This window comes from Culex pipiens, chromosome 2 (genome assembly GCF_016801865.2).
Source record: "Culex pipiens pallens isolate TS chromosome 2, TS_CPP_V2, whole genome shotgun sequence".
Classification (NCBI taxonomy): Eukaryota; Metazoa; Arthropoda; class Insecta; order Diptera; family Culicidae; genus Culex; species Culex pipiens.
In genome coordinates this window covers 15,157,531-15,181,447 of record NC_068938.1, presented here as the reverse complement: position 1 = coordinate 15,181,447, position 23,917 = coordinate 15,157,531, and the positions used below count along the sequence as shown (strand labels likewise).

Genomic DNA, 23,917 nt, shown 5'->3' with positions numbered 1-23,917 from the left:
CTGTCTAGCCCCTAGGTTTAAGCTGATTTCACGTAATTATAAATATAATTTTGAATATGAATACAAAGAGACGAGTTGTTCCTTTTAATTCCGCTATATATGAATGTTTACTTTTTGTATGGTCATGTCAGTTATTTACATAAACTTCAAAATTATCATACTTCTTATAAGTGGAAAAGAGTTATTGTTGCATCTTGCTGTAAAAATACATATGTGATAATTTTCTAAATTGATACGAAAGTTCTTATTTATTTCAAATGTAGGTCTCTGAATTCTAACCGTAAACTGGGGTCAATCGGGACACATGGGGCGAATTGGGACAGCAGTTTTAACCATGTTGGAGCAAAATATTTTGATTTTTCTGGTTGGTTTCGGTTAGAACAAACTCAGACCAACAAAATGTGTACATCCATTTCCAAATTTAAAAGCTTTAAGTGCTCTAAAAACTGCTGTCCCTATTCAGACTGAAGTCCCGATTCGCCCCAGATTACGGTAATTCATTCATATGAAAATTTATTGTTCGCTTCGCTTCGCTTTTTTACTTGTTATTAAAGGTTGAGTGACCTAATAAATAAAAAAATAATAATGAAACAGTTAACAAAAAGATATGACTGTCGATGGTAAAATATTTCAAAAGTTCATCGCTAACAACTTTTTTTGATGTTTTTGTGATCAGAAAAATAACCAGGCCATAACGTAGTTCAAATCTGGCTCTGGAGAATCCGGAATATCTCCGGCCATGAACCCGGAATCTAGGTTTTTCCGATGCATCGTGTTCGGTGTTAGATAGCTGAGCGGACGAACCCAGGAGAACTAAAATTGGTTTAGTTTGAGCCAAGATATGGGAATTATTCAATATTAAAAACTCAAGTGATAAATTAAATCTGTAATCTAAACTTTAAAAATTGTAAAATACAGTCCACACCAAAATCTCTTAAGCCTTCGCAAAAAATTTACTATGGAAAATCAAATCACGTTCAAAATAATTTTTCTTTGCCTTATTGTAGGTCTTTGAGCTCGAGTATGACCCCAAAATCATCCGAAGTGATCTGGAAAAAATACAGTTTGTAAAAATGTTTATACTTATATACCCTTTAGGCATTTCACACAATATGTTCTGAAACATAAAAAAAAACTTGAAACGTAGCTCTACATTTTGTAAAGTAACTCATGCTGAAAATTTGTGGTAAGCAATGGTTAAAATAAGCGTGAGAATCAATTAATGCCTTGACTGCCTGTAATAAAAAACATGCGACTTCAAGAATATATATATTTTTTAAATTTATAATTCTACAAAATGTAAAAAAAATAATTTTTTTCTAGGGTTTTTTCTCAATATTTTCCATAAAAGAGCACTCAGCTAGAAAAATCTTAACTTAGAAATATGTACAGAATATAATAAAGAATAATATTGATAATTAAGTTGCAATGAAAATATTTATTCCAGATCAAATTTTACTGGTTTGAGTTCGGAAATAAATAGATAGGTATTTAATTTGCCTAATAATCTTTTTCACTTTAAATACAATTTTTATGCAATCACAACTCAAAGTTTTCAAATATTTTGAGCGAGTTTTTTGAAAGAATGTTTGCATTTTTTGGGCGCTTTTGTGTAATACGAAGAAGTTTTTCAATGATTTTTAAATGATGCAACCTTCGGTTAAAATCATTTTCATAGCAATAAAGTAGTTCAGTAGCTTCATATTTAAACCTTTTACGCCCTCTTGGTGCCATATAAATTTTCAACTTTATACTGAAATTTCTCGAACAATTTAAACAAATTAACCTAATTCTTCTAGCACAACCCTCTTTGAGACATTTAATGATATTAATTCAATTTTCATCTAATTTGGTCATGGTAAACAAAAACGTAGAAGAAACTTAATTTTGACCTTGGCGGGAAGGGGTACTTTATTTTCAAATGGTAAATGGTATTTCATTATTTTTTATTCAAAAAAATGTTCCAAAAAGTTAAAAAAAATGCATACTTTTGATAGAATTTCGGGAAATATTATTTTTTCGGGAAATCTCTCGATATTTTCCCCGGGACGGGAAATCGGACGCTTTAGTTGTATGTGTTCTCTTAAAAAAATTACATGTAAAAGTCAACACTTTATTGTCGATATTCCTCCTCGATAAACTTGGACCAAAACAAAAAATGAAAATTAAATAAATATTTAACGTCGTTTTGATCTGTTTTTTCTTTTGGTCCCAAAACATAATTATCAATTTCGTACAAAATTGAAATATATCAAAAATTAAAAAAACTCGGATTATTGTACAAAATGACTCTAATATTAATTTTCTAACAGTTTTGAATGTGTTTATTTAAAACAGGCCTGCCCAACGTCCGGCCCGCGGGCCGGATCCGGCCCGTGAAGCCATTTCATCCGGCCCGCGACGGCTTTTCAAAATAGTTCTATGACCGGCCCTTAAGGCTGTTCATGAAGTATTAAATAAATAAAATTATTGTCTGAATTTCAAAAATAAGCTTGAGATCAAATTTTAACATATAATAAGAACATTCTTCATGTTTGAATTTTACTCTTATAATTTTTATATTGATATTTTTTAACTGAAAAATTGTGCAGGAAAACAAAATTATCCATTTCGTAAAATTGTGAAATTTATGAAAAAACTTGGATTGTTGTCTTAAAATTTACAAAAAGAGACTAAATGTTATTTCTTTCAGTTTTAACTGTGTTTACTTCAAATTGAAGTTTTTTTTTCTATTTTCTTTTTTTTAAATAAATAAGTAAGCAAAACTAATGTATTTTTCCAGAACAACTTTTTATTGATAAAGTTTTTTTTTGAAAAGCTTAAAAAATCAAATTATTCATACTGAAAATAGATCGCCGCAAATATTTTGAAAATATTAAAAAAATTATCGAAACTTCAAAAAAATGCTACGATCATTGAAATATGAAATTTTTTTTAATAAAAAAAAATATATCAAGGTATTTAATTGCAATTTACAAAAAAATTCAATACAATTTTAAACAATTAAACAAACAAAAATTAAAATAAGTCAAATAAACACATTTTTGAATGTTATCTTTGTTTTTCATTCTTAAAATCAAGATATATGAATCATATTTGCAACACTAGTTCTTTTATGTATTTACTTTAAAAGAACCCAATCATAAGAAAATTGAAAAAAAAATGTGTTTACTTTTTCAACTTTTATCAAATATTAGTTCCGGCCCGCCACTGCTTCAGAAAAATTAGATCTGGCCCGCAGGGCCAAAAGGTTGGGCACCCCTGATTTAAAACATAAATTTTGAATTGAAATTTCTTTCTTGAGGAATTTGATTAAAATGAGTAAGCAAAAAATGATGTAGTTTTCAATAAAACTTTTAAGCAATAAATTTTGTTAGGAGATTGGCTCCTTTAAAACATTGAAAAATGTTTGAAAATGTGTTAAGAAATCACCTTAAAACATATTGTTAAATTGAAATTCAATTGTTTGAACAAATTAGAAGAATAGCTTTTTAAATGTTGTGTGTGTTTAAATTCATTTTAAAATATTTTGTAAAATATTTGATTAAAAATGCACAATAACGCAAAAAGTGCATTTAATTTTTTTATATATATTGTTGTGCTGAGGAAATTAAACTTTATAAACTTTCTACGACTACGACTGGGACCAACGTTTTACTTCTCCATCCGATGGAAGGCAATCTTATAAAATATTTTGAAAACCACATTGAAAATCTTATGTAACTTCGCATTTCATTTTTTTTTTGTTTTTAAAAATTAACAGAGGTAGAAAATCTAATTCACCGTTAATTCTTAATTATTACAAAACATGAAGAAATTTATTTAAAAAATGCTAAAACTCAAATTGAACTTATTTATGTCTCCATTATGTTTTCAAAATTGTTCCATATAAGAATCTGAAAATTTAATGAAGTAAACAACAATATTTGCTTCAAATAATTGAGGACAGCATTTTTCAACAATAGCCAAAATCTTGGAAAACATTTACTGAAACAGAAATTAATTAATTACAATTGAATTGAAATTGAATTGAAATTTCTTTCTTGAGGAATTTGATTAAAATTGATTTACTTATAAATGAGTAAGCAAAAAATGATGTAGTTTTCAATAAAACTTTTAAGCAATAAATTTTGTTAGGAGATTGGCTCCTTTAAAACATTGAAAAATGTTTGAAAATGTGTTAAGAAATCACCTTAAAACATATTGTTAAATTGAAATTCAATTGTTTGAACAAATTAGAAGAATAGCTTTTTAAATGTTGTGTGTGTTTAAATTCATTTTAAAATATTTTGTAAAATATTTGATTAAAAATGCACAATAACGCAAAAAGTGCATTTAATTTTTTTATATATATTGTTGTGCTGAGGAAATTAAACTTTATAAACTTTCTACGACTACGACTGGGACCAACGTTTTACTTCTCCATCCGATGGAAGGCAATCTTATAAAATATTTTGAAAACCACATTGAAAATCTTATGTAACTTCGCATTTCATTTTTTTTTTGTTTTTAAAAATTAACAGAGGTAGAAAATCTTATTCACCGTTAATTCTTAATTATTACAAAACATGAAGAAATTTATTTAAAAAATGCTAAAACTCAAATTGAACTTATTTATGTCTCCATTATGTTTTCAAAATTGTTCCATATAAGAATCTAAAAATTTAATGAAGTAAACAACAATATTTGCTTCAAATAATTGAGGACAGCATTTTTCAACAATAGCCAAAATCTTGGAAAACATTTACTGAAACAGAAATTAATTAATTACAATTGAATTGAAATTGAATTGAAATTTCTTTCTTGAGGAATTTGATTAAAATTGATTTACTTATAAATGAGTAAGCAAAAAATGATGTAGTTTTCAATAAAACTTTTAAGCAATAAATTTTGTTAGGAGATTGGCTCCTTTAAAACATTGAAAAATGTTTGAAAATGTGTTAAGAAATCACCTTAAAATATATTGCTTAATTGAAATTCAATTGTTTGAAGAAATTAGAAAAATAGCTTTTTAAATGTTGCGTGTATTTAAATTCATTTTAAAATATTTTGTAAAATATTTTATTAAAAATGCTTTAAAAACCCTATATTTTTAAAAAATTGAAAAATGTATAAAAATGTGTCAAGAAATCACCTTAAAATATATTATTTTATTGAAATTCAATTGTTTGAAGAAATTAGAAGAATAGCTTTTTAAATGTTGTGTGTGTTTAAATTCATTTTAAAATATTTTGTAAAATATTTGATTAAAAATGCACAATAACGCAAAAAATGCATTTAATTTTTTTATATATCTGGAGCAACATTTGAAAGGGGCGGTACGACATTGCTCTTACGGCCTTTCATTACACGCGTTTAAATGGGACGAAAGGCCGTAAGAGCAATGTCGTACCGCCCCTTTCAAATGTTGCTCCAGATATATTGTTGTGCTGAGGAAATTAAACTTTATAAACTTTCTACGACCATTTGTATTCAAATGCAATCGACAAAACAATTGCAATACTATTTTAAACAAAACAAAACATAACAAAAATAAATCAAATAAACACATTTTTGTAAGATATCTTTGATTTTCTTTCTTATAATCCAAATAAATTAATCATATTTGCAACACTAGTTAGTTTATTTGTTTATTTTGAAAGGATCTGATGAAAATATTGTTATGAAAAAAAAAATTATTTGCATTATCAACTTTTACCAAACATTAGTTCTAGCCCGCAACAGCTTCTGAAAAATCAGATCTGGCCCGCAGGGCCAAAAGGTTGGGCACCCCTGGGTTAATTCATCCTCCAATACCTTCTTTGTATTGCTATTTTGCGATTTCGTATTAAATATTTAAAAAAAAATCAAAACTTATGCCTTGTGCCCTATCAGTTAACTTAACGCATTGATTTATTTTATTTTTATAAGTTTTTAAGATTATCTTCATTAAATCCTTCTGTGAGCCAAATCGATTGCAATAGTTTTTAAAATGATATTTATTTTTAAAAAATCATTTTGTGTGCACTGCTACCGAATTTTCAATGGGAAAACAATTTAAAACTAAAATAATAATTTAAATAGTCTTTCAAAATTAAGAATCATAATTATTTCAATCAATCCAATTAAATAAAAAATTAGGCATTAAAAAAAGTATGCAACTGACGTTTTTGTGCAATTTAAGAAATATTTTGAAATGATTCGAAACACAAACCCAAAATCAAAAACAGGACAACAATAACATGTGACTTGAAAACACTAAACTAATCATTCTTTATATGTGAACGCCTTAGGTGTATAGAGAACCAGACAAATCAAGACTTTTTTCTTTTATATCTAGAGTTTTTTTAAGTCCTATAAGCTATTGTCTTTCATATGTTTACAGGACATTTTCGAAAAAAATCTGTAGATATGTATTGTGATAAAAACAGTAATGCAGAAAGTGCTAAAAAAATCAATAGAAAAAGTGACCAGCTTTCTTTGGTATCATATTCATGTATGATTCGTTTGTAATTAGTCGTTTAACATTCCATATTCATCTTTATAAGTTATAAAAGAAAATAAAAAGAAAAGAGGGGACAAAAACTCAAAAAAACATTTGCAACATCATTGTTGATTGAATTGGGATAATATTTGTTATAACTGATTAGGTTATTCTTTTTTTTTGACAAATTGAAATTAGCTGTTTGTCATAAGTTTTTTTAGCTAACAAAAATGAATAGGTTATCAAAAACAAAACTCACTGCACAAAATCATCGACAAAATTTGGCTGTACCGGCTCAATGAAAAGAGAAACTCCGGAATATTTTCTCACACATAAGTGTCATGTAGATTGAACAATATTGTACCTGTGCTTCCCGCGAAAAGAAAACTGAACTTTTAAAAAGAATGTATACATAATCGCTACAGTTTAGCATCGTTATTTTTTTGGTCAATATTTTTGGCGACTTAGGTTAAAACGAATGTAAATCATATTTGAATCATTGAATCTTAATTAAATTGAATGTTTTATTTAGAAATTGCCATTGGACATTTTTCTTTTAATCTTATAATAACAATATACCAGGAGGACGACTCTTACGGAATGACTTAACGGCCAACTGAGACCGGGACCAACGTTTTACTTCTCCATCCGATGGAAGGCAATCTTATAAAATATTTTGAAAACCACATTGAAAATCTTATGTAACTTCGCATTTCATTTTTTTTTGTTTTTAAAAATTAACAGAGGTAGAAAATCTAATTCACCGTTAATTCTTAATTATTACAAAACATGAAGAAATTTATTTAAAAAATGCTAAAACTCAAATTGAACTTATTTATGTCTCCATTATGTTTTCAAAATTGTTCCATATAAGAATCTGAAAATTCAATGAAGTAAACAACAATATTTGCTTCAAATAATTTAGGACAGCATTTTTCAACAATAGCCAAAATCTTGGAAAACATTTACTGAAACAGAAATTAATTAATTACAATTGAATTATCTTGAAGCCAAGCAACTTCAACCTTTTTAATATCAAGATTTGAGTAGGAATCTTGCAGTAGAGTACACCAAAGCCATGTTGTAGAGCACGCAATCTGATTTGTAATTTTTTTTTCCGACAAGTGATTAAAAAAATAGTTGGTAAAAGTTGGCATATTTTGACAGTAATCAAAATTGACGTAGGCCTAAGAAGATTGATTTAAATTTGTAAATGCTATGTACTGTTGGGTTATGGCCTATCTACAATCACTTAGCTTAGACAATTTCACTTAGCTTTGGAATTTGAATCAATGGAAATGAAGCCGAGCTTCTACAATGGAAAAGTAATCAAATTAGAAACTGACGTATGGTTTGAAAAATTTCAAAATCTACGGTAAGTTGACGTTTCAATATCAAAGGTAAACAAACAACTGCATAGCAACGTATATCAGCCCAGCAAAATTTCTAAGTTGATTGTGGATGACGGCCGTAAGTTGCGTATTTTCCTAAGTAACTACTTTACTTAGATGTTCTAAGCTAAGTGATTGTAGATAGCCCATTACTCAACTTATTCAAAGAAATTGTCACATAAGGATTTTTTTTTTTTTTTGCAAACCTCATCGTTAAAATATCTGCAAAAATCTGCAACAAAAAAGTTGTCTGCAACAAATTTCGGAAATCTTCAAATTTGCAGAGAAATCTGCAAATCTGGCATCCCTGCTCTCAGCTGCGCACTACTACACTCACGACTCTACACGCTTCCAGCGGTCTACCTAAACTACACTAATATTTAGGATGCCACACATACCTTACATATAGCAAAAAAAAACAATGTAACTGGGCCAATGTTAAACAAAGAGTCTATCCTGCTCACGTCAGGAATGATTAAATTAAGCACGAGCTGTAAAGACTCTTAGTTTACGTCGTGTCACAAGATATCGCACAAGATTGGTCCAAAAACATTATTTTGCTAGATAGGATCTCTTTAAAAAAAAAATCTAGAATAGAAAAATTTCTAAATGGTAATATTGATACAAGGACTATTTTATCGTGCTAGGTCCCTGGGCCTTGTAAAGTCAAGGGGCATGATTTGATCCTAGTGCATAAGTTAAAACTTGGGTATACATTCTTCTTTATAAGCACTATGGACACCACTTCATGCTACGAGAACTCGCTTTGTCGCAGCCCCAGGGCTTAAGCGTTGACCGATAAGCTGTCTTCGTGAACTAGGTAGTTCTCCGATAGTGAAAATATCACAATTGCACAAGACACCGCTGCTTCTGTGACTTTTTCACTATCACAATGTGGGATTTAGGTGGGACTTTAGGATAGTACAATTGATTTGTTGCTTAGCATTAGCATTTAAAATAAATCTGTATGCTTTCCAAATCTATTTGATGATAAATTTAGTTGCAATTGTTAAGTTAGAGTAATGCTGTCATTAAACTTTGATTGATGTAGAATACTAGGCATTCGTTTATGTCAAATTGTTCATAGAGTCTTGATCAATCAATAATGTAATGATATCGGACAAAATTCGTTGATCTGTTGAACTAACGGTTTTCGGATTATGGTTGTATCGACCATTGTTGCGAATCGAGGAACTACGGATCTTTTGACGTAAATGGTCATTTCTTTTTCAAATCGCGATTTCTATCCTATTTGTATATCAGTTCATAAATTTTATTGTTTTTTGATAGAAGTAGTATTACAACAGTTAAAGGAACGTTTAGTTTTGAACATTAAGTTTAGAGGATTTTAGATTAAAATTTAGATTTTCAATCCAAAGTAGTTAGCAAATGAATATTTGGACTTAAATGAATAATTGAATAAGTTGGACTTATGAATAACACACAACTGTACATTTATTCTAGAGTCAGATCCATACAGCGTCAGTGTTTATTTGGTCGAAGTGTACTAATTCATTGGCAGATCTGATTCTAGTTGTAATGTACGACAAGACTACTGACGGACGTGACAGGACGAGGGCCCAGTTTAGAGGTTTCAACATCAACGATGTGCGGCTGGACCACCATCCCAAAAAAAAAAAAAAAAAAGGACTATTTTATCGTGCTAGGTCGTTAGCTTAATCCAGGTGTAGGAGTAGTCTCCCTAGGTCCTGTCTCGGTGGAGTCGCTGAAATGCAATTGGACTCACAATCCAAAGGTCGTCAGTTCGAATCCCGGGTGGGTGGACGCTTAAGTGTAAAAAGAGGTTTGCAATTGCCTCAACAATCAAGCCTTCGAACACCTTGTTTCGAGTAGGAATCTCGCAATAGAAAAAAAGGCAATGCTGCTACGTGACTTCTAAAATTCTAAAATAAAATAAATTTTAAGTTTTTATCTTTAGTTCAAAAATTTTAATACTAGAATATTAGTTCTAAAATTCCAATATTCAAAAAAATCCAAAATTCTTAAAGTATTCTTGTTCTGAAAACTAATAGGCAGCCGAAATAAAAAAAGGGTTTTATTAAAAATCAAATTGTTAAAAAAAAGACAGATAAAACATGTTATAATTTTCGTGGAAGAATCTCTTCTATTTTGAAACAGTGAACCACTCTAAACCCACCCGCGCGTCAAATCAGATTGCACACACCGCGCGGTGCAGTTCAGTGCAGTACTAGAACTTAGAACCAGATGTTTGCCCTTGCTGGCTGACGACGCCGTCAACACTTTGCATTCCCATTCACAACACATTTCCAGGAGAGGAAAACAAGTTGTTTTCTGAAGAAAGCCAAGCAGCCTCAGCAACATGTCCGTCGCTGACGAATCCTGGAGAAGGCCAAGTTTTCGCCAAAGTGTGGTCAACAAAATGTAAGTTTTATTGCGTTCAATTTTTTGATGGAAATTTGCTAATGAAAACTTGTAATTTGACCAGCAACGATTGCATACAAAGTACCGGCCTAATCTCGAGCCGAAATGGACAGGAAATGGAAAGTCACGTCTTCCAGCGGGCACAAAACAAGGACGAATATCTTGGCTTTGTGGCCCGGCTGATTCTGCACATTCGCGAAATTGGTAAGGATAGTTGTTGTGGGAAAACTAGTTGATATAAATTTAATTTTAAATTTATTATCTTTTAGGTCAGAAACAAAATGTTCAAAAAAATTCATATGATTCCGAGGAAGAATGGGTGGATCGATAAAAGTTATTAAACTTTTGTGATACGCGTTCAATTAAAAATGAAACGAAATTCTTGTAAATTTGTCAGGTGAATCATTAATAAAAAAAACCCCAGTTAAAAATGAGTTAAGAAAAAGTCGTACTAGATTATGTAAACAAACGCTGAAATCCCTGAAGTACTAGATTTTCTAGCCTCCCCCTCTTTTGTCTACGCCCGTGTTGTGCAAACGTCAAACGTAGCGGCATCAAAAAGTCTTGATTCCACGAAAAAGTTCGTGGCAGCGCAAATTTTTGTGAATTTTCCGTGAAAATCCACGAATTCCGGTCCAATTTCACCCGCAATCCGTACCGCAGTGACTAGCGAGCACGATGACCGAGGACAACTCGTGGAAAACGTCCAGCTTCCGGCAGAGTGTCGTCAATAAGATGTGAGCATTTTTCAGAGCCATCTACTTTTCAGGGTGGTCAAGCTTTCAACTTTCTTTTTTTTTTCCGCACAGCAATGAAGCGATCCAGCAGTCCGGAATGACTTCGAGCAAAAATGGGCTCGAGATGGAGAACCACGTCTTCACGAAGGCCCGCAACAAGGACGAATATCTGGGCTACGTGGCCCGGCTGATTCTGCACGTCCGCGAGATGAGTCAGTGAGCGTTGGCTTCTTCTTTGGGGGTGGAGTTCTTATTCTTCTTTTTTTACAGATTCCAAAAACAAGAACCAACAGAATGCGGCCGGGGCGAATCAGGACGGCGGAGGGAATCCGGGTCAGCAGGGCGGGATGCCGGATCCGATAAATGCCCTGCAGACGTTGGCCCAGCAGGGCACGCGGCCGCCGATGATGGGAGGTGGCCAGATGGGCGGACCCGGAATGGGACCGGGTCAGATTGGGGCGGGGAACGCGTCGAACTTGCTGCAAACGCTGAACCGTCCCCAGATGCCGATGACGGGAGGGATGGCGAATATGCCGAACCGGGTTGGTGGTGGCCAGATGATGCCTGGCCAGCAGGGTCCGGGTGGGATGCAGATGGGCATGGGAGGAATGAGCGGAGGTAAGATTGTGGGCATGGGCAATCAGGGACAGATGGCGATGATGCAACAGGGGGGACCGCAGCAGGGAGTTCCGGGTGGACCGAACCAGATGAACGCGATGGGAGGAATGGGCGGCATGCAGGTCAATCCGGGAGGTCAGATGAACCAGAACGCGCTGAACCAGCAGTTGAACCCGGGAGGGATGAATCCTGGAGCTGGGCAGATGGTTGGCAACAATCCGATGAATCCCGGCCAAATGGGAATGGGCCCGAACCAGATGATCCGACAGCAGATGCCTCCGGGAATGAATCCGAACCAACAGATGGCAATGGCCGGTGGCCAAATGAACCAGATGAATCAAGGCGTTGGTGGCCCTGGCGGAAATTTAGGTCAGGTTCAGCAAGTCGCTGGCCAGCAGCAGGTGCAAGGCGGAATGCCACCAAATCTACAGCAACCTGGCGGTCCGGGTGGGCCCAACGTCGGTGGTGGTCAAATGAATGCCGGTGGAATGGGTCCCGGTGGTGCCATGCCGGGTAATCAAATGGCTGGACAAGGCAACTTCGTCCCCGGAATGGTCCGCAAGCCACAGGACATGATGAGCGGAGGCCAGGTCTTCCCCGGTGGAGCCGTACGCAGCGTAACTCCGAATCAATTCTTACGCCAATCACCGTCGCCATCGGTTCCATCACCGGTTGGACCAGGCTCCCTCGGCCCACAATCTCACCCAGGCCAAATGATTCCTAGCCCGGCCCTAATTCCTTCACCAAGCCCTCAAATGGGAAGCGTCCCACCGCGCAACATTGGTCAATCACCAGGCTCGAACCTCAACACCCCAGGCCAACCCGGAGGAGCAGCTCCAAGCCCCCTGAACCCACAGGAGGAGCAACTCTACCGCGAAAAGTATCGCTCGCTGACCAAGTACATCGAACCGCTCAAGCGCATGATTGCCAAAATGGAAAACGACGACCACGACAAGATCGGCAAGATGAAACGTTTGCTGGAAATCCTCTGCAATCCAACCTGCCGAATCCCACTGGAAACCCTCTACAAGTGTGAAGCCGCTCTCACCAGCCAGCTGGGCTCGATCCGCGAAACTCCCCTAAACAACCCGCTGGTGGAAGCCGTCTCCGCCAATCTCCAAAGCTCGCTCGGAAATCACACTCTCCAGCGCACCTTCCGTCCGTGCCTGGAAGCCCTGTTCGGCCCAGACATCAAAAATCTCCCAACTCCAGCCAAACAACCGCGGCTCGCCGTCGATGACCCGCAATCGTCCAGCCTATCCGGCGGCCAAGAGATTCCGCACATTCTCCAGGGCGAAATCGCCCGTCTCGATCAAAAGTTCAAGGTCTCCCTGGACCAGTGCGCCATCGGTGGCACCAAAACCATCAAGCTGATCTGCTGGCTCGACGACAAACATCTCCCGTGCGTTCCGCCCATCGCCGTTACCATCCCGGACGAGTACCCCTTCACTTCGCCTACCTGCTCACTCATCGAGCAGGAGTACAACGCGACACCGTTCCTCGTCCAGGTGCAGCAGTCGTTCCTGGCGCGCATCTGCAAGCTGCCGGAGATGTTTTCGCTGTCCCATCTGCTGGACACGTGGGAGATGTCGGTGCGCCAGGCGTGCGCACCCAATCCGAGCCTGGTCGCTCCGAGCGCTACGAGCGTGCTGCTCGGAATGTAATCCGGACGGAAGGTTAGTGGAGGGTGACATTTTTTTCGTATTTGTTTGCAGGACTTCAATATAAACTTTTGATTAATATTCAATTTCTATGGATCACAATAAGATGTACCATGTTTCAATTGATAGAATCAAAAGAAAGTCACTACTCAATGTACGCATCCTACGAGTTTCTTAATCGTGAGTACCGGAAGTGTCCAAAACAAGACGTCAAGATTGTCAATTCTTCAAAAAAAAATCTTCTTTTTCTTCAAACAAGTTGAAGGTACATACTTGAAATTGAAGTCAGTGTTTGGGAAATCGACGGTAACATTTCAAAAGGCATCATGTACATTTTGACACTTTCTGGGTTATTGCATATTCTGAAAGTACTCCTAATAAGCTACCTCTCCACCAAAAATGAGCAAAAGTTACTTCAGTAAAGTCTGTTTAATCATGATTTTAAATAAAGTAACATAAACAAAATCTCTGCCATCAGCAGTTCCTGTTTATATAGCCCTGTCAACCTGTCAAATAAAAGACTACATGAACCTCGTGACGAAAAAAAAGCAACATGAAAAAAGCGCCATGGATATTCGGCGAAGAAAAACGAATCATAACAAAGCGCCCCCCTCAATGACAGCAGGGTGGTATAGACGCTGGTGATTTCAAAAGAAGTAATGTTTGTTTTTCTCAAATAAAATTACGGAAATAATGTTTTATTGAATTTGGATGATCAAGTATCAATAAAAGCAACGTTTTGCATCGTGTGTTATCATTAGAACATCTTATTTTGCTTTTATATTAAAATGGGAATTGAAAATGGGTGCTCAACATTCAAATGCGTTTTTCTCAAAATACATAGTTTGTACATGATGCTTTTTGAAATGTTGGCATCGAAATGCTAGTTTTGCTTAGAAATTTGTCTCAACCTCAACACCGATGACCGAACCACTTTTTCGACCTCAATCAGCTATGTAATCGCTGATTACACGAAGGCTGAAACGTATTTCAAATGAGTAAAGGAAAATGAGCGTGTAGGTCTATCGCGTTGCTGATGGCAGCACTGCCAACAGTTTTGTTTGATGTGATGACGTTTTTCAAGAGTGACAGATCTTTGTTTTTTTGTGATTTCAGAGCATCTTTTTAGAAAAACTTGCAAGAATTTGATAACTTTCAGGTAAATATTGATTTATTAACGTGGATTTTTAGGTGTTTAATCCTCACCCACCTTGCAGCTCAAACACCACCAAAATGTTCTTCGAAAACGAATCAGACCCGGAAGAGACGCCACCCTGTCGGCTCTGCTTGGAGACGGAAGTGGACGAGCTGATTTCCCTGTTCGCGCGCTGTTCCTCGCAGCAGAAGCTCGTGTCGGAAATGATCAGCGAGCTCACGAAGCTGTCCCAGTACGAGATGGGCGACATGTCGCAGTACATCTGCGGCCGCTGCCTAGAACAGCTGGATAAGGCGTGCACGTTTCGGAAGCGCTGCCGCGACACCAACCGATTCTTCACCGGGCAGCTGCTGCGGAACAGCTTGAAGAACGTGGACGGATGCTGTCGGCTGTGCGAGGACGACGAACCGGACGAGCTGATTTCGGTGTTTTGCATCTGCGAGGGCAAGCTGATTGCGGAGCTTATCGGACGAACGGTGGGCCTGAAGAAGCCGGTGGAAACGGACGGACTTCCGCAGCACATTTGCGGCCAGTGTTTGGATCAGCTGAGCTGTGCGGCCCAGCTGCGGGAGATGATTTTGGAGAACGATGCGCGGACGCGAGCCTCGCACGTCAAGGTCGAGGAAGATTCGATGAACGCCGAAGAGTTGTTCAACGTGGCCGAGGAGGGATGGTCCGTGCCGGGTGTGACTCCGAAGGTGCGGGTTCAACGCCCGAAGCCACAACCCCCGCCGGAGGAAGAAGTTGATCCGTTTATTTATCTGGACGTTCCGGGTGAGGAAGGGGAAAAATTGCAAGAGGCCTTTGAAACGGTGGCCGAGGGTGAGTTTTACGAACAACTGTTGTTTGGCGGACTTATTTGCTGCTGTGGAAAGCTGTTTGGAAGTGAGAAGGAGCTGCAGACACATCGTGGATTGATGCACGCGAAACAGGAAGTCGCGTGGAGTAGCATCAAGTGTAATGATTGCAAGAAGCGATTCAAGAGCAAGTGGGATTTGGACCGCCATCGTAACGAGCGTGAAAAGAAACAGTTCTATCGCTGTAAGATCTGTAATGTTCTTACGAAGGAGATGACAACGCTGCAGATTCACTTTGAATTTACTCGATTCCATCCGTGGTTGGAGCCGTCCGAGGAGGAACAAACGAAATTCGACAGCGTGGTAGACACCTTGTACGAGATTGATGGCCGATGCTGCGCTTGTGAGGGTGAGTTTGAGGACGCAGAAGCGTTGCTGGAACATGTCAAGGAGGCGCACTACGATGATCGGGATGATGTTCCGATGTTTCAGTGCACCATTTGCTACAGTTGCTTCTCGGACCGTAAAAGTCTTCACCAACATCAGCAAAGCTTCAGCGGTACGAGAACGTACCAGTGTCGTGCAGAGAATTGTACGTTTAAGACCGATCAGCGTGCGGCAATTCGTAAGCACGTGGAATCCGGACTGCACTGTGATCAAGCTGGTTTCCCCGCAAGATACGTCATCAAAGAACTTATTGAGGAATTCTTCTGCTGCATGCGCGATTGTAACGAGGTATTTCCGAGCAGGGAAGAACTGGAGCAGCACAGCTCGGTCGCTCATGAGGAGAAACGCACGGTCAACTATCACTTCAGCAAAGACGCAGACCCAGACTACGTTTGTGACCTGTGCAAGCGTCTCTTTCCATCAGCGGAGGCGTACAAACGCCACGCCCGTTCCATCATCGATCGCAAGGTCATGTGCACGGCGTGCAGCCAGAGATTTTCGACTCGCGAACAGCTGACCCGTCACGAAAAGTACTACCACCTGCCGGCCGACGAGAAGGAGCCCCAGGTCGTGCACCAGTGTCCGCACTGTCCAGCGACACTCCGCACGCCGGTCACTCTGCAGCAGCACATCAAGAGTCAGCACGAAGGCACCGCCGGCGAGCTGTGCAAAACGTGCGGCAAGATCTTCAACACGAAAACACTGCTCAAATCGCACGAAACCAACAGGCACATGAAGATCAAACCGTACCGCTGTAACCAATGTCCGATTAGCTTCGGCTCGAAGTTCCTGCTCCAGCGACACATGATTGGCCACACGGACCAGCGGTACCCGTGCAACTACTGCGGCAAAGAGTACCGCTATCCGAACGACACCAAACGGCACGAGCAGGCGGTCCACTTGAACGAAAAGCCCGAAAAGTGCGAGTACTGCGGCAAGTGCTTCATCCGGGCTCGCGATCTACGTCTGCACATTTCTTCGCACACGGGCGTGAAGCTGTTCCAGTGCATGGTGACGGGATGTGACTATTCGACCAACGTCGCCAAGCAGCTGGCCGCCCACGTCGATGAGCAGCACCAAATGGAGGTGAAGGAGGATTCGGATTAGGGTTCAATTTGATTTATATGTAGTACTTCATTCTTTATTATTATTCTGTAATTTTAAAGCTGAGTAATAAATAAATCTTATATATTTTTTTTAACGGTTTTGTTCGGACGCGAATCAATTCAATACGGAGCGTCGGATCGCTCTTTGTTGCGTTTGGTTTGTATTATCGCGGGCGTCAATAATTAGAGTTCACGCGCGCTGATATGACCGCAAGAGAATGGCCGCATGACAGCCGCAGAACAAATTTTCGGTTTTTGTCAAAGGTTGCCTTGAGTTTTCAGCTGACTTTTTGGAAAATATTGAAAACAAACCAAGTTGACAGCCAAATCAACACGGAATTTCAGTTCAACTTGCAGATTTTTACACTGCGGTAGTTCGGCGGCTTTAACCTCCTGTCAGTCGAAGCGAAGGAGAATCGTGACTTTATCTCGCAATAAGCAATATAAGTGCAAGGAAGGTTCTTACGCCAAAAAGTTATAACTTTGACCACTCTGGAACCGATTCCGGAAAATCTGCAGATTGTATGGGAAAAGTTACGTAAAACCAAATTTTGATCACAGGAGGCTGAATAAGCAAAAAAGTTAAAAACGTCAACAAACGAAAAAAGGCAGAACGAAGTTTGTCGGGTAAAGCTTGTTGTCATATAAAAGAATTTGTGTGTTAAAATAAAATAGTTTAAGATACTAACGCTTATGAACGGAACCCGTATGCAGCCGCAATTCCCGCTCCCGCACGAACGCAGCGTCACACAGCCCACACTGGAAGGGCTTCTCGTTGAGATGAACTCCCTGCTCGTGCCGCTTCCGATCGGCGTCGTGGCGGTACGTGTTCGAGCAGTAGCTACAACCGTACGGCCGTTCATCGGTGTGCGTTGCCTCGTGCCGGGCCAGCTGCTGGCGGGTCACGAACGCAAGCTCACACCGGGTGCACTTGTACGGGCGATCCTGCGTGTGCCGCATCGCCATGTGGTGCTTCAGGTCACTCTTCAGGATGAAGCGCTTTTCGCAGAACTGGCAAGCCTCAGGGAACTCGTTGAGGTGGTCACGTTTCTCGTGCTTGAGCAGGCCGACCTTGGTCGCGTAGACCTTGCCGCACTCCTGGCAGGTGAAGCTCTTGCTTTTGGCTTGGGTGTGAAGTCGCATGTGCTTGGTGATTCCGTAACGGGACACCGTTTTGCCACAGGTACTGCACATCGCCTTCGGCGCCGTCAGCGATTCGAGGTGGCTGGCGTAGAGCTTGTCCGTGGGGAAGACTCGAGCGCAGAGCGAGCAGACGTTTTGAGTTGAGTTCTTGCTGTGTATGCTGTTGAAGGCACGTCGTTCCGCGTGTTCCTCGCTGCAGTGGCGTTCCAATTCGTGTCGTTCTTCGAACGTTTTGGAGCACAGCGAGAAGCAGCAGTGGAATCGGATGGGTTCCACCTGCTTGATAGGTTGAGGTAAATTGGCCAGATTGCCGTGGACTCCGACGTCCACGTGCTTCTTGAGTGTTTCTCGAGACTCGGATTGGAAGCCACATTCAGCTACTCGACATCGATAGGTCCTTTCTCCGATGAACAGTTGCTGGTGCTTGTGAAGACTGTTCCAATCGGAGTGGCTCTGGTGACAAATTGTGCACGCAAACTGCATGAGCTCCTCCGACAGGTGCGATTCGCTTGTATGCTGGAACAGCTCTTCGCCACTTGAAAATTCAAGATCGCAACCACAACAGCGCCCATCTGAACTGGTCACCGTTTCAACGGCCTCTTCGAACTTGAGTCGTTCCTCCTCTGAAACGTCCAGAATCGGATGAAACCGAGTAAACTCAAAGTGAAGCTGCAGGTGCTTCCATTGCTTGGTCAACACGTTGCAGATCTTGCAACGGTAGAAATCCTTGCCCTCGCGAGCTTCCAGATGTTCCGACAGCTGAAGGGGTGAGTTAAAGTACCGATTGCAGTCGATGCACTTGAAACGACCCCGACAGACTTTATCGTCCACGTGAAGACGCGATCGATGCTGCCGCAGCATGATTTCGTTCTGAAGCAGCTTTCCGCAGCAGCAGATGACTCCGGCGAACGCCAGTCGCTCCCAGAACTGGGCCTCCTCGGTGGGTTGGAACAGATGGTCCATTTCGGCAACCGGTTCGTTGGGAGCCTCCAGGTAGATGAAGGGGTCGTCTCGCTGCACTGGTCTCCGGACAGGTCGCATTGTGATGTTTGGTTGAACTGGCGTTGAGTTCGACTCCAGCATCCTGGAATCGCTCATGATTCTAAGGTAACTTTTAAATAGGACGTAACCTTGGACGTAAACAAGCTGCTCATATCTTCACTTGATCGTAGAGTTTGTGGAGATCTTTATCGGTCGGACAGAATAAACGATTACTTAAGCGGTTTTAGTTAAACTAATTTTATTGTTAATCCGAGAGCGATTATCGCGACGTGTGTAACGGTTCGTCGCTGCGACACTTCTTGTCCTGACAGCTCGCGCATCCGTGCGGTTACAAGTGTTTAAAATAAAAATTAAACTAAACGTGAATGCGACTAATTTTTGGAAAACTCCCGCTTGTTGTTTTTATTTTAAACTGACAGCTGACGCTGTTACTGGCAGTGTTGCCAGAATCACCCTAGCCAACAACATAAACAACAATCGAGCAACCCCTTGACGTTTTTTCCCGTCAGAGTGTGGGAAGAAAACAAACGCGTACAGTCCAACAATATTATTGCTCCAAAAGAGTTGTGAAATTTGGTCCATTTGGACGCTGCTGGGCTCGAAAAATACGCTGGAATCTGCTGCGGAAGCCATGAATCAGGTGTGTCGAGCCTGCCGGAACACGGTCGGACCGGGGGAGATTGCCCTGGCCGGAATTTCCACCCGCTGCCACCGAGCACTGTGGGAAATGATGTACGAGTGTACGCAGCTTAAGGTAGGGTGGCTTTTGATGATTTTCAGTTTATTTTTTGGTCTTATAGATGGTAGTCAGCTAGTATATTATTTTCAAAATCGGGATAATATTTCTCTAAATACCTAAAAATACAATACAAAAATTTGTGACGCAAAAAAGCTCATTAAAAAATGTATGTGTGTATGTTACGCTTCGAGGGGCTCTTCAATTGGATTTTTGGTTCAGTAATTAGAGAACAACATATTTTAAAAATTAAAATTTGTTTCGTGTTAAATACTATATCAAACACTAGAGTTTTTTTTAAGTTCCTATAAGCTATTGTCTTTCATATGTTTATAGGACCTTTAAAAAAACTCAAGAAATGAAACATAAAAATTATTGTAATTTAAGAAATATGTTTAATGTAGTGTCCGGGGTGGACACGTAATGAAAGACCAGTTACAAAAAGAAATTAACGTTTATTGCGTCTGGTTTGCTCGATTGCTAACAACGGAATGACAATCTAAAGAGCGAGGCCTGACCGGCCTACTTGGATGTAACATCTCCCCCCTTAAGCCATCCTGTACGGAGTGGATTGAAGCGAAAGAGTCGCTGGAGATATCCGGTCGCCGACTGCGATGGAACAACTTCTTCAGCTTCGTCGCTTGAGTGATCGGCAGATTCGGTCATCTCGTCGTCCAGATTGGGTGTGGTAGCGGTAGGTACTGTAGGAGCAGACAGTCCGAAATCCTCCAACAAGATGGTAAGAGGAGACAGCTGGGCTGGTGGAAGGTTCTTCGGGCTTTGAGTCTTCAACTTCGCAACGGAACGCCGGACCACGCGACGGCAGTCCTCGAGAAAAACGTTGTAAGTTTCGTCTCCGACTCGTTCGACGACCTTTGCTGACCTCCACCGCCGGGAGTTTCCTCGATGAACCCGAGTGAAGACAATGTCCCCGGGCTTGAGACTCTGCTTGGCCGTGGACGGAGATGGTTCGTGATTAAGCTGGAGCTCTTGATGTTGCATTGAACTTGGTCTGGAAGCGATGTGGTTCACCACGAAGACACCTCTGGAGTTGACCTTGGGCTGCTTCTTGGGCGCTTTCTTCAACTTGACTGGATGCTCGTCCTGCTCGGACGAGGAGCTGCTGGTGGATGTGGACGCGCTCGAAGATCTGGACACACACCTGCAATACCCCTCTTTGTGGCCAACGCGATTGCAGGTATGGCACACGTGTTCCGAAAAAGGGCAGTTGCGGACGAAGTGCATCTGACCGCATTTCCAGCAGGGATAAGGAGGCGTTTTGGAGTCCTTTCTTGATGAGCGCTGAGCACGATGGTCTGCTTTTGGGCCCTCCTGGACCGCGTGAACCGCTTGTGCTGAACTTGATGGTCGTCCAATCAGCGTGGTGTCCGCCTTGAGGTTGGCGTAGCGTTGAAATTCGTCGATGAGTGTCTGGAGGCTTACCGGGTTGCCCGCGGTTTCGGCTTCGATGCGTGAGAGAAGTCTGGCACGAATGTCTGCATAGTGCGGAGCTTGAAGTCCGCAGACAAAAATCAAACACTTGAACTGCTCAATTTTCAGCTTTTTGAAGTCGAAGTCCTCACACGCACGGTTGACCTTCCCTCCGTAAGCGATGATGTCGTCGGCATCGGATTTGGTCAACTGTAGACATCGGTAGCGCTTGTTGAAAGTTGAAGTTTGGGCACCGAAAATTTTCTTCAGCGTTGCTATGGTATCAGCAAACGACACATCCTTCGGCAGCGTTGGAAGGATGTAGTTTACGTAACGACTGTGAGACGGCGTGTCCAGCTTCCTCAGCAGGAGTCGCACCTTGGCAGCATCGTCCAGCTTACCCGCATCCTCCTCGAAAAGGCTCTCGTAGCGCTGGAACCAGCTTCCGAAGGTCACGTCGTTGTCAGGATCGAAAGAAAACTCTGCGATGTTTGCTGACAGGTTTTCCAGGATTTGCTCCGTGTTGACTGGTGCCGGTGCTGCGGAAGTGAGCTTTTGCAGGATCTGAGTGATCTGCAGGATCGCTTGCTGCACATCCGCCATGCTTCCGGGTCCGGCTTGGAATCCTCGTCGCCAATGTAGTGTCCGGGGTGGACACGTAATGAAAGACCAGTTACAAAAAGAAACTAACGTTTATTGCGTCTGGTTTGCTCGGTTGCTAACAACGGAATGACAATCTAAAGAGCGAGGCCTGACCGGCCTACTAATTTTCTAACTGCATTCGAATTAACGAATCTGAATCCGCTAATTGGGTACTAAAGCCCTATGTAAATTTTTATTTGCAACGATAAAAGAACACGATTAAAAACCATTTCTGATCACTTTTTTTCATTTTAATGCAGATTTTTTTTTGACAAGACAACATTTTTTCGATGGATCAACTATGGTCTCCTTGGAACGAGCTGTCAAGTAGGAGCTTTTCTGTCAAGAAGGACCGCGAGGTTAATTTTTCAAAATTGATTTAAAAATCCATTTTAAACTCTTTGTGGTCGTACAAAGGGTCATTGTACTTAGAAAAATGAGCTTTATCGCTGTAAACAATAATATCAGCAATCTAAGCTTCATTTTAGGACCCAATTGAAGCGACTGGCAGCTGTCAAAAGCTTGAAACCACGTGCTCGGAAAGCGACAAACAATGGGGTTGAAATGTCAACATCATGTCAACTGTTTTTGACGTTTGAGTGCTTTTTAATTCGAATACGTTCGTATTTGAAGTAAAACAAAACATCTGAAAAATTCATTTTAAACAAAAAAAAAAACAAAATTAAAGATTTAATTTTGTTTAAAAAAGCAGTAGTTTTTTTTTTCATTTTCCGAAATTACCGAATTACCGAACAAGTAGTAGTTTTTTTTTCATTTTGGAATTGTAAAAGTATGGAGCATTAATTTTTTTTAATTATTTTTTTTAAGAATTTAGCAATTAAATATCATATTAGAATTTTAGAATTTTAAATGTTAAGTCCAAAGAATTTTAGAATTTTGAAATTTTAGATTTTAAGATTCTACTAGAATGAGGCTTTCTAGGCCCAATGAAAAAAAAAATCAACCCAAAAATGACGAACAGCTGTCATGTAAACACTTTGATTATGTTGGTAAATTTCCGACTAGAAAGCCTTATAGAGTCCCTTGATGATTTTTACATTTTTAATTGTTGCATTCTAGTCGGACCGCGAATAAATACATGTTTTGCCACAGATTAAAATATATTTATTACGGACAAACAAACTAAAATGTACAAAATATACAAAGCCGCCTGTGCGGCTGCACGATACAATTACGTCGCGAGACAATAGACGAATGAAGCAGAGTCTAAAGCATCTACATGATGGCAGATCCAGCTGCGATCAGTGAGCCCAGATCTGCTGTTGTTTTCATGGTCCCAACATTAATAAACATCACCAGCTCATAGTTCGTGTTTCAGGGAACAACTTGACAAATCATTTCGCACTCTTCGGCAAAGTTGGGGCCCATGAGGATTATGAAAAAATGCAAAATAAGTTGAGATGCTATAAACTGGAAAACATATTAGTAAATTTCAAAGTCAAAGCGCTAGGTCCTGCCGCAACCAATCTAGCTCATATTTAGGTTTCGGGCTCAGTATACCTAGGGGATCATGCCCTGAAATGCCTCCGAAATTCACATCCTAATATGGCGTACATGTTCGACTTTTTCTTATTTTATTTAATAATTTGAGAGTTTGGAACATAAAGAAAAAGTTTTTCAGTTTTAAAATTACTCACAATTCTAGTTTAAGAGTCTCTCCGGTCTTAAACAATAATTCCCTTTTAGGTTACATTGGACGACACTCTGCCGAAGAACATATGCGCCAGCTGTCTGGAACGATTGGAAGTTTGCTTTGAGTTTGTGACCATGTGCCGCGCTTCGGCGGACTCCTTTCTGGCCACAGAAATGCCCATCAAGTGCGAAACGCTGGATTTGACCGAAACCATACTCATCAAGGAAGAGCCCCTCTTCGAAACCGCCGGCGAACAGGCCAGCTTCGAAATGCGAAAGCTCGAACAAATCACCAGCGACGACGACTCGCTACTAACGATGATAACGACAACGGACGGAATGACGCCCGGACCGGAGCCGGGTGTAACCGGACGCCGACACTACGCAAGACTTCGAATGCAACGGACGAGGGCAAACTACACAACGGAAAGGGTCACCAACGAACGCATCCTGAACCGGCTACGAGTGGCGCGGAAGCGAGCGGCACGCACCCAGGAACAGATCGAGCTGGACCGGGAACGGAACCGGGTC

General features: G+C 40.1%; 4 protein-coding genes across 5 annotated transcripts in view; 3 read left to right on the top strand and 1 right to left on the bottom strand.

Annotated features, from left to right (window-relative positions):
• The window catches only part of LOC120420491 (trithorax group protein osa-like), a 111,325-nt gene that overhangs the window by 32,137 nt on the left and 55,271 nt on the right, over nt 1–23,917 (bottom strand). The gene's annotated exons all lie outside the window — the stretch shown is intronic.
• On the top strand, nt 10,067–10,691 carry LOC120420534 (mediator of RNA polymerase II transcription subunit 15-like). The gene is made up of 3 exons (XM_039583608.2): nt 10,067–10,257; nt 10,322–10,461; nt 10,527–10,691. Exons 1-3 carry the CDS (start codon nt 10,196–10,198, stop codon nt 10,586–10,588), a joined length of 264 nt encoding a protein of 87 aa, XP_039439542.1. The 5' UTR covers nt 10,067–10,195; the 3' UTR covers nt 10,589–10,691.
• On the top strand, nt 10,800–23,580 carry LOC128092257 (mediator of RNA polymerase II transcription subunit 15). 2 transcript variants are annotated; one of them, XM_039583586.2, is made up of 4 exons: nt 10,800–10,994; nt 11,067–11,206; nt 11,265–13,288; nt 23,441–23,580. In XM_039583586.2, the coding sequence occupies exons 1-3, from the start codon at nt 10,936–10,938 to the stop codon at nt 13,274–13,276; spliced, it is 2,211 nt and encodes a 736-aa protein (XP_039439520.1). In that variant the 5' UTR covers nt 10,800–10,935; the 3' UTR covers nt 13,277–13,288; nt 23,441–23,580. The 2 variants fall into 2 exon arrangements, with proteins under 2 accessions (XP_039439520.1, XP_039439521.1); XM_039583587.2 differs by lacking the exon at nt 23,441–23,580 and adding an exon at nt 19,434–19,457.
• LOC120420520 (zinc finger protein 431-like) lies at nt 14,369–17,185 on the top strand. Its single transcript, XM_039583585.2, has 2 exons — nt 14,369–14,432; nt 14,491–17,185. Exon 2 carries the CDS (start codon nt 14,507–14,509, stop codon nt 16,778–16,780), a length of 2,274 nt encoding a protein of 757 aa, XP_039439519.1. The 5' UTR covers nt 14,369–14,432; nt 14,491–14,506; the 3' UTR covers nt 16,781–17,185.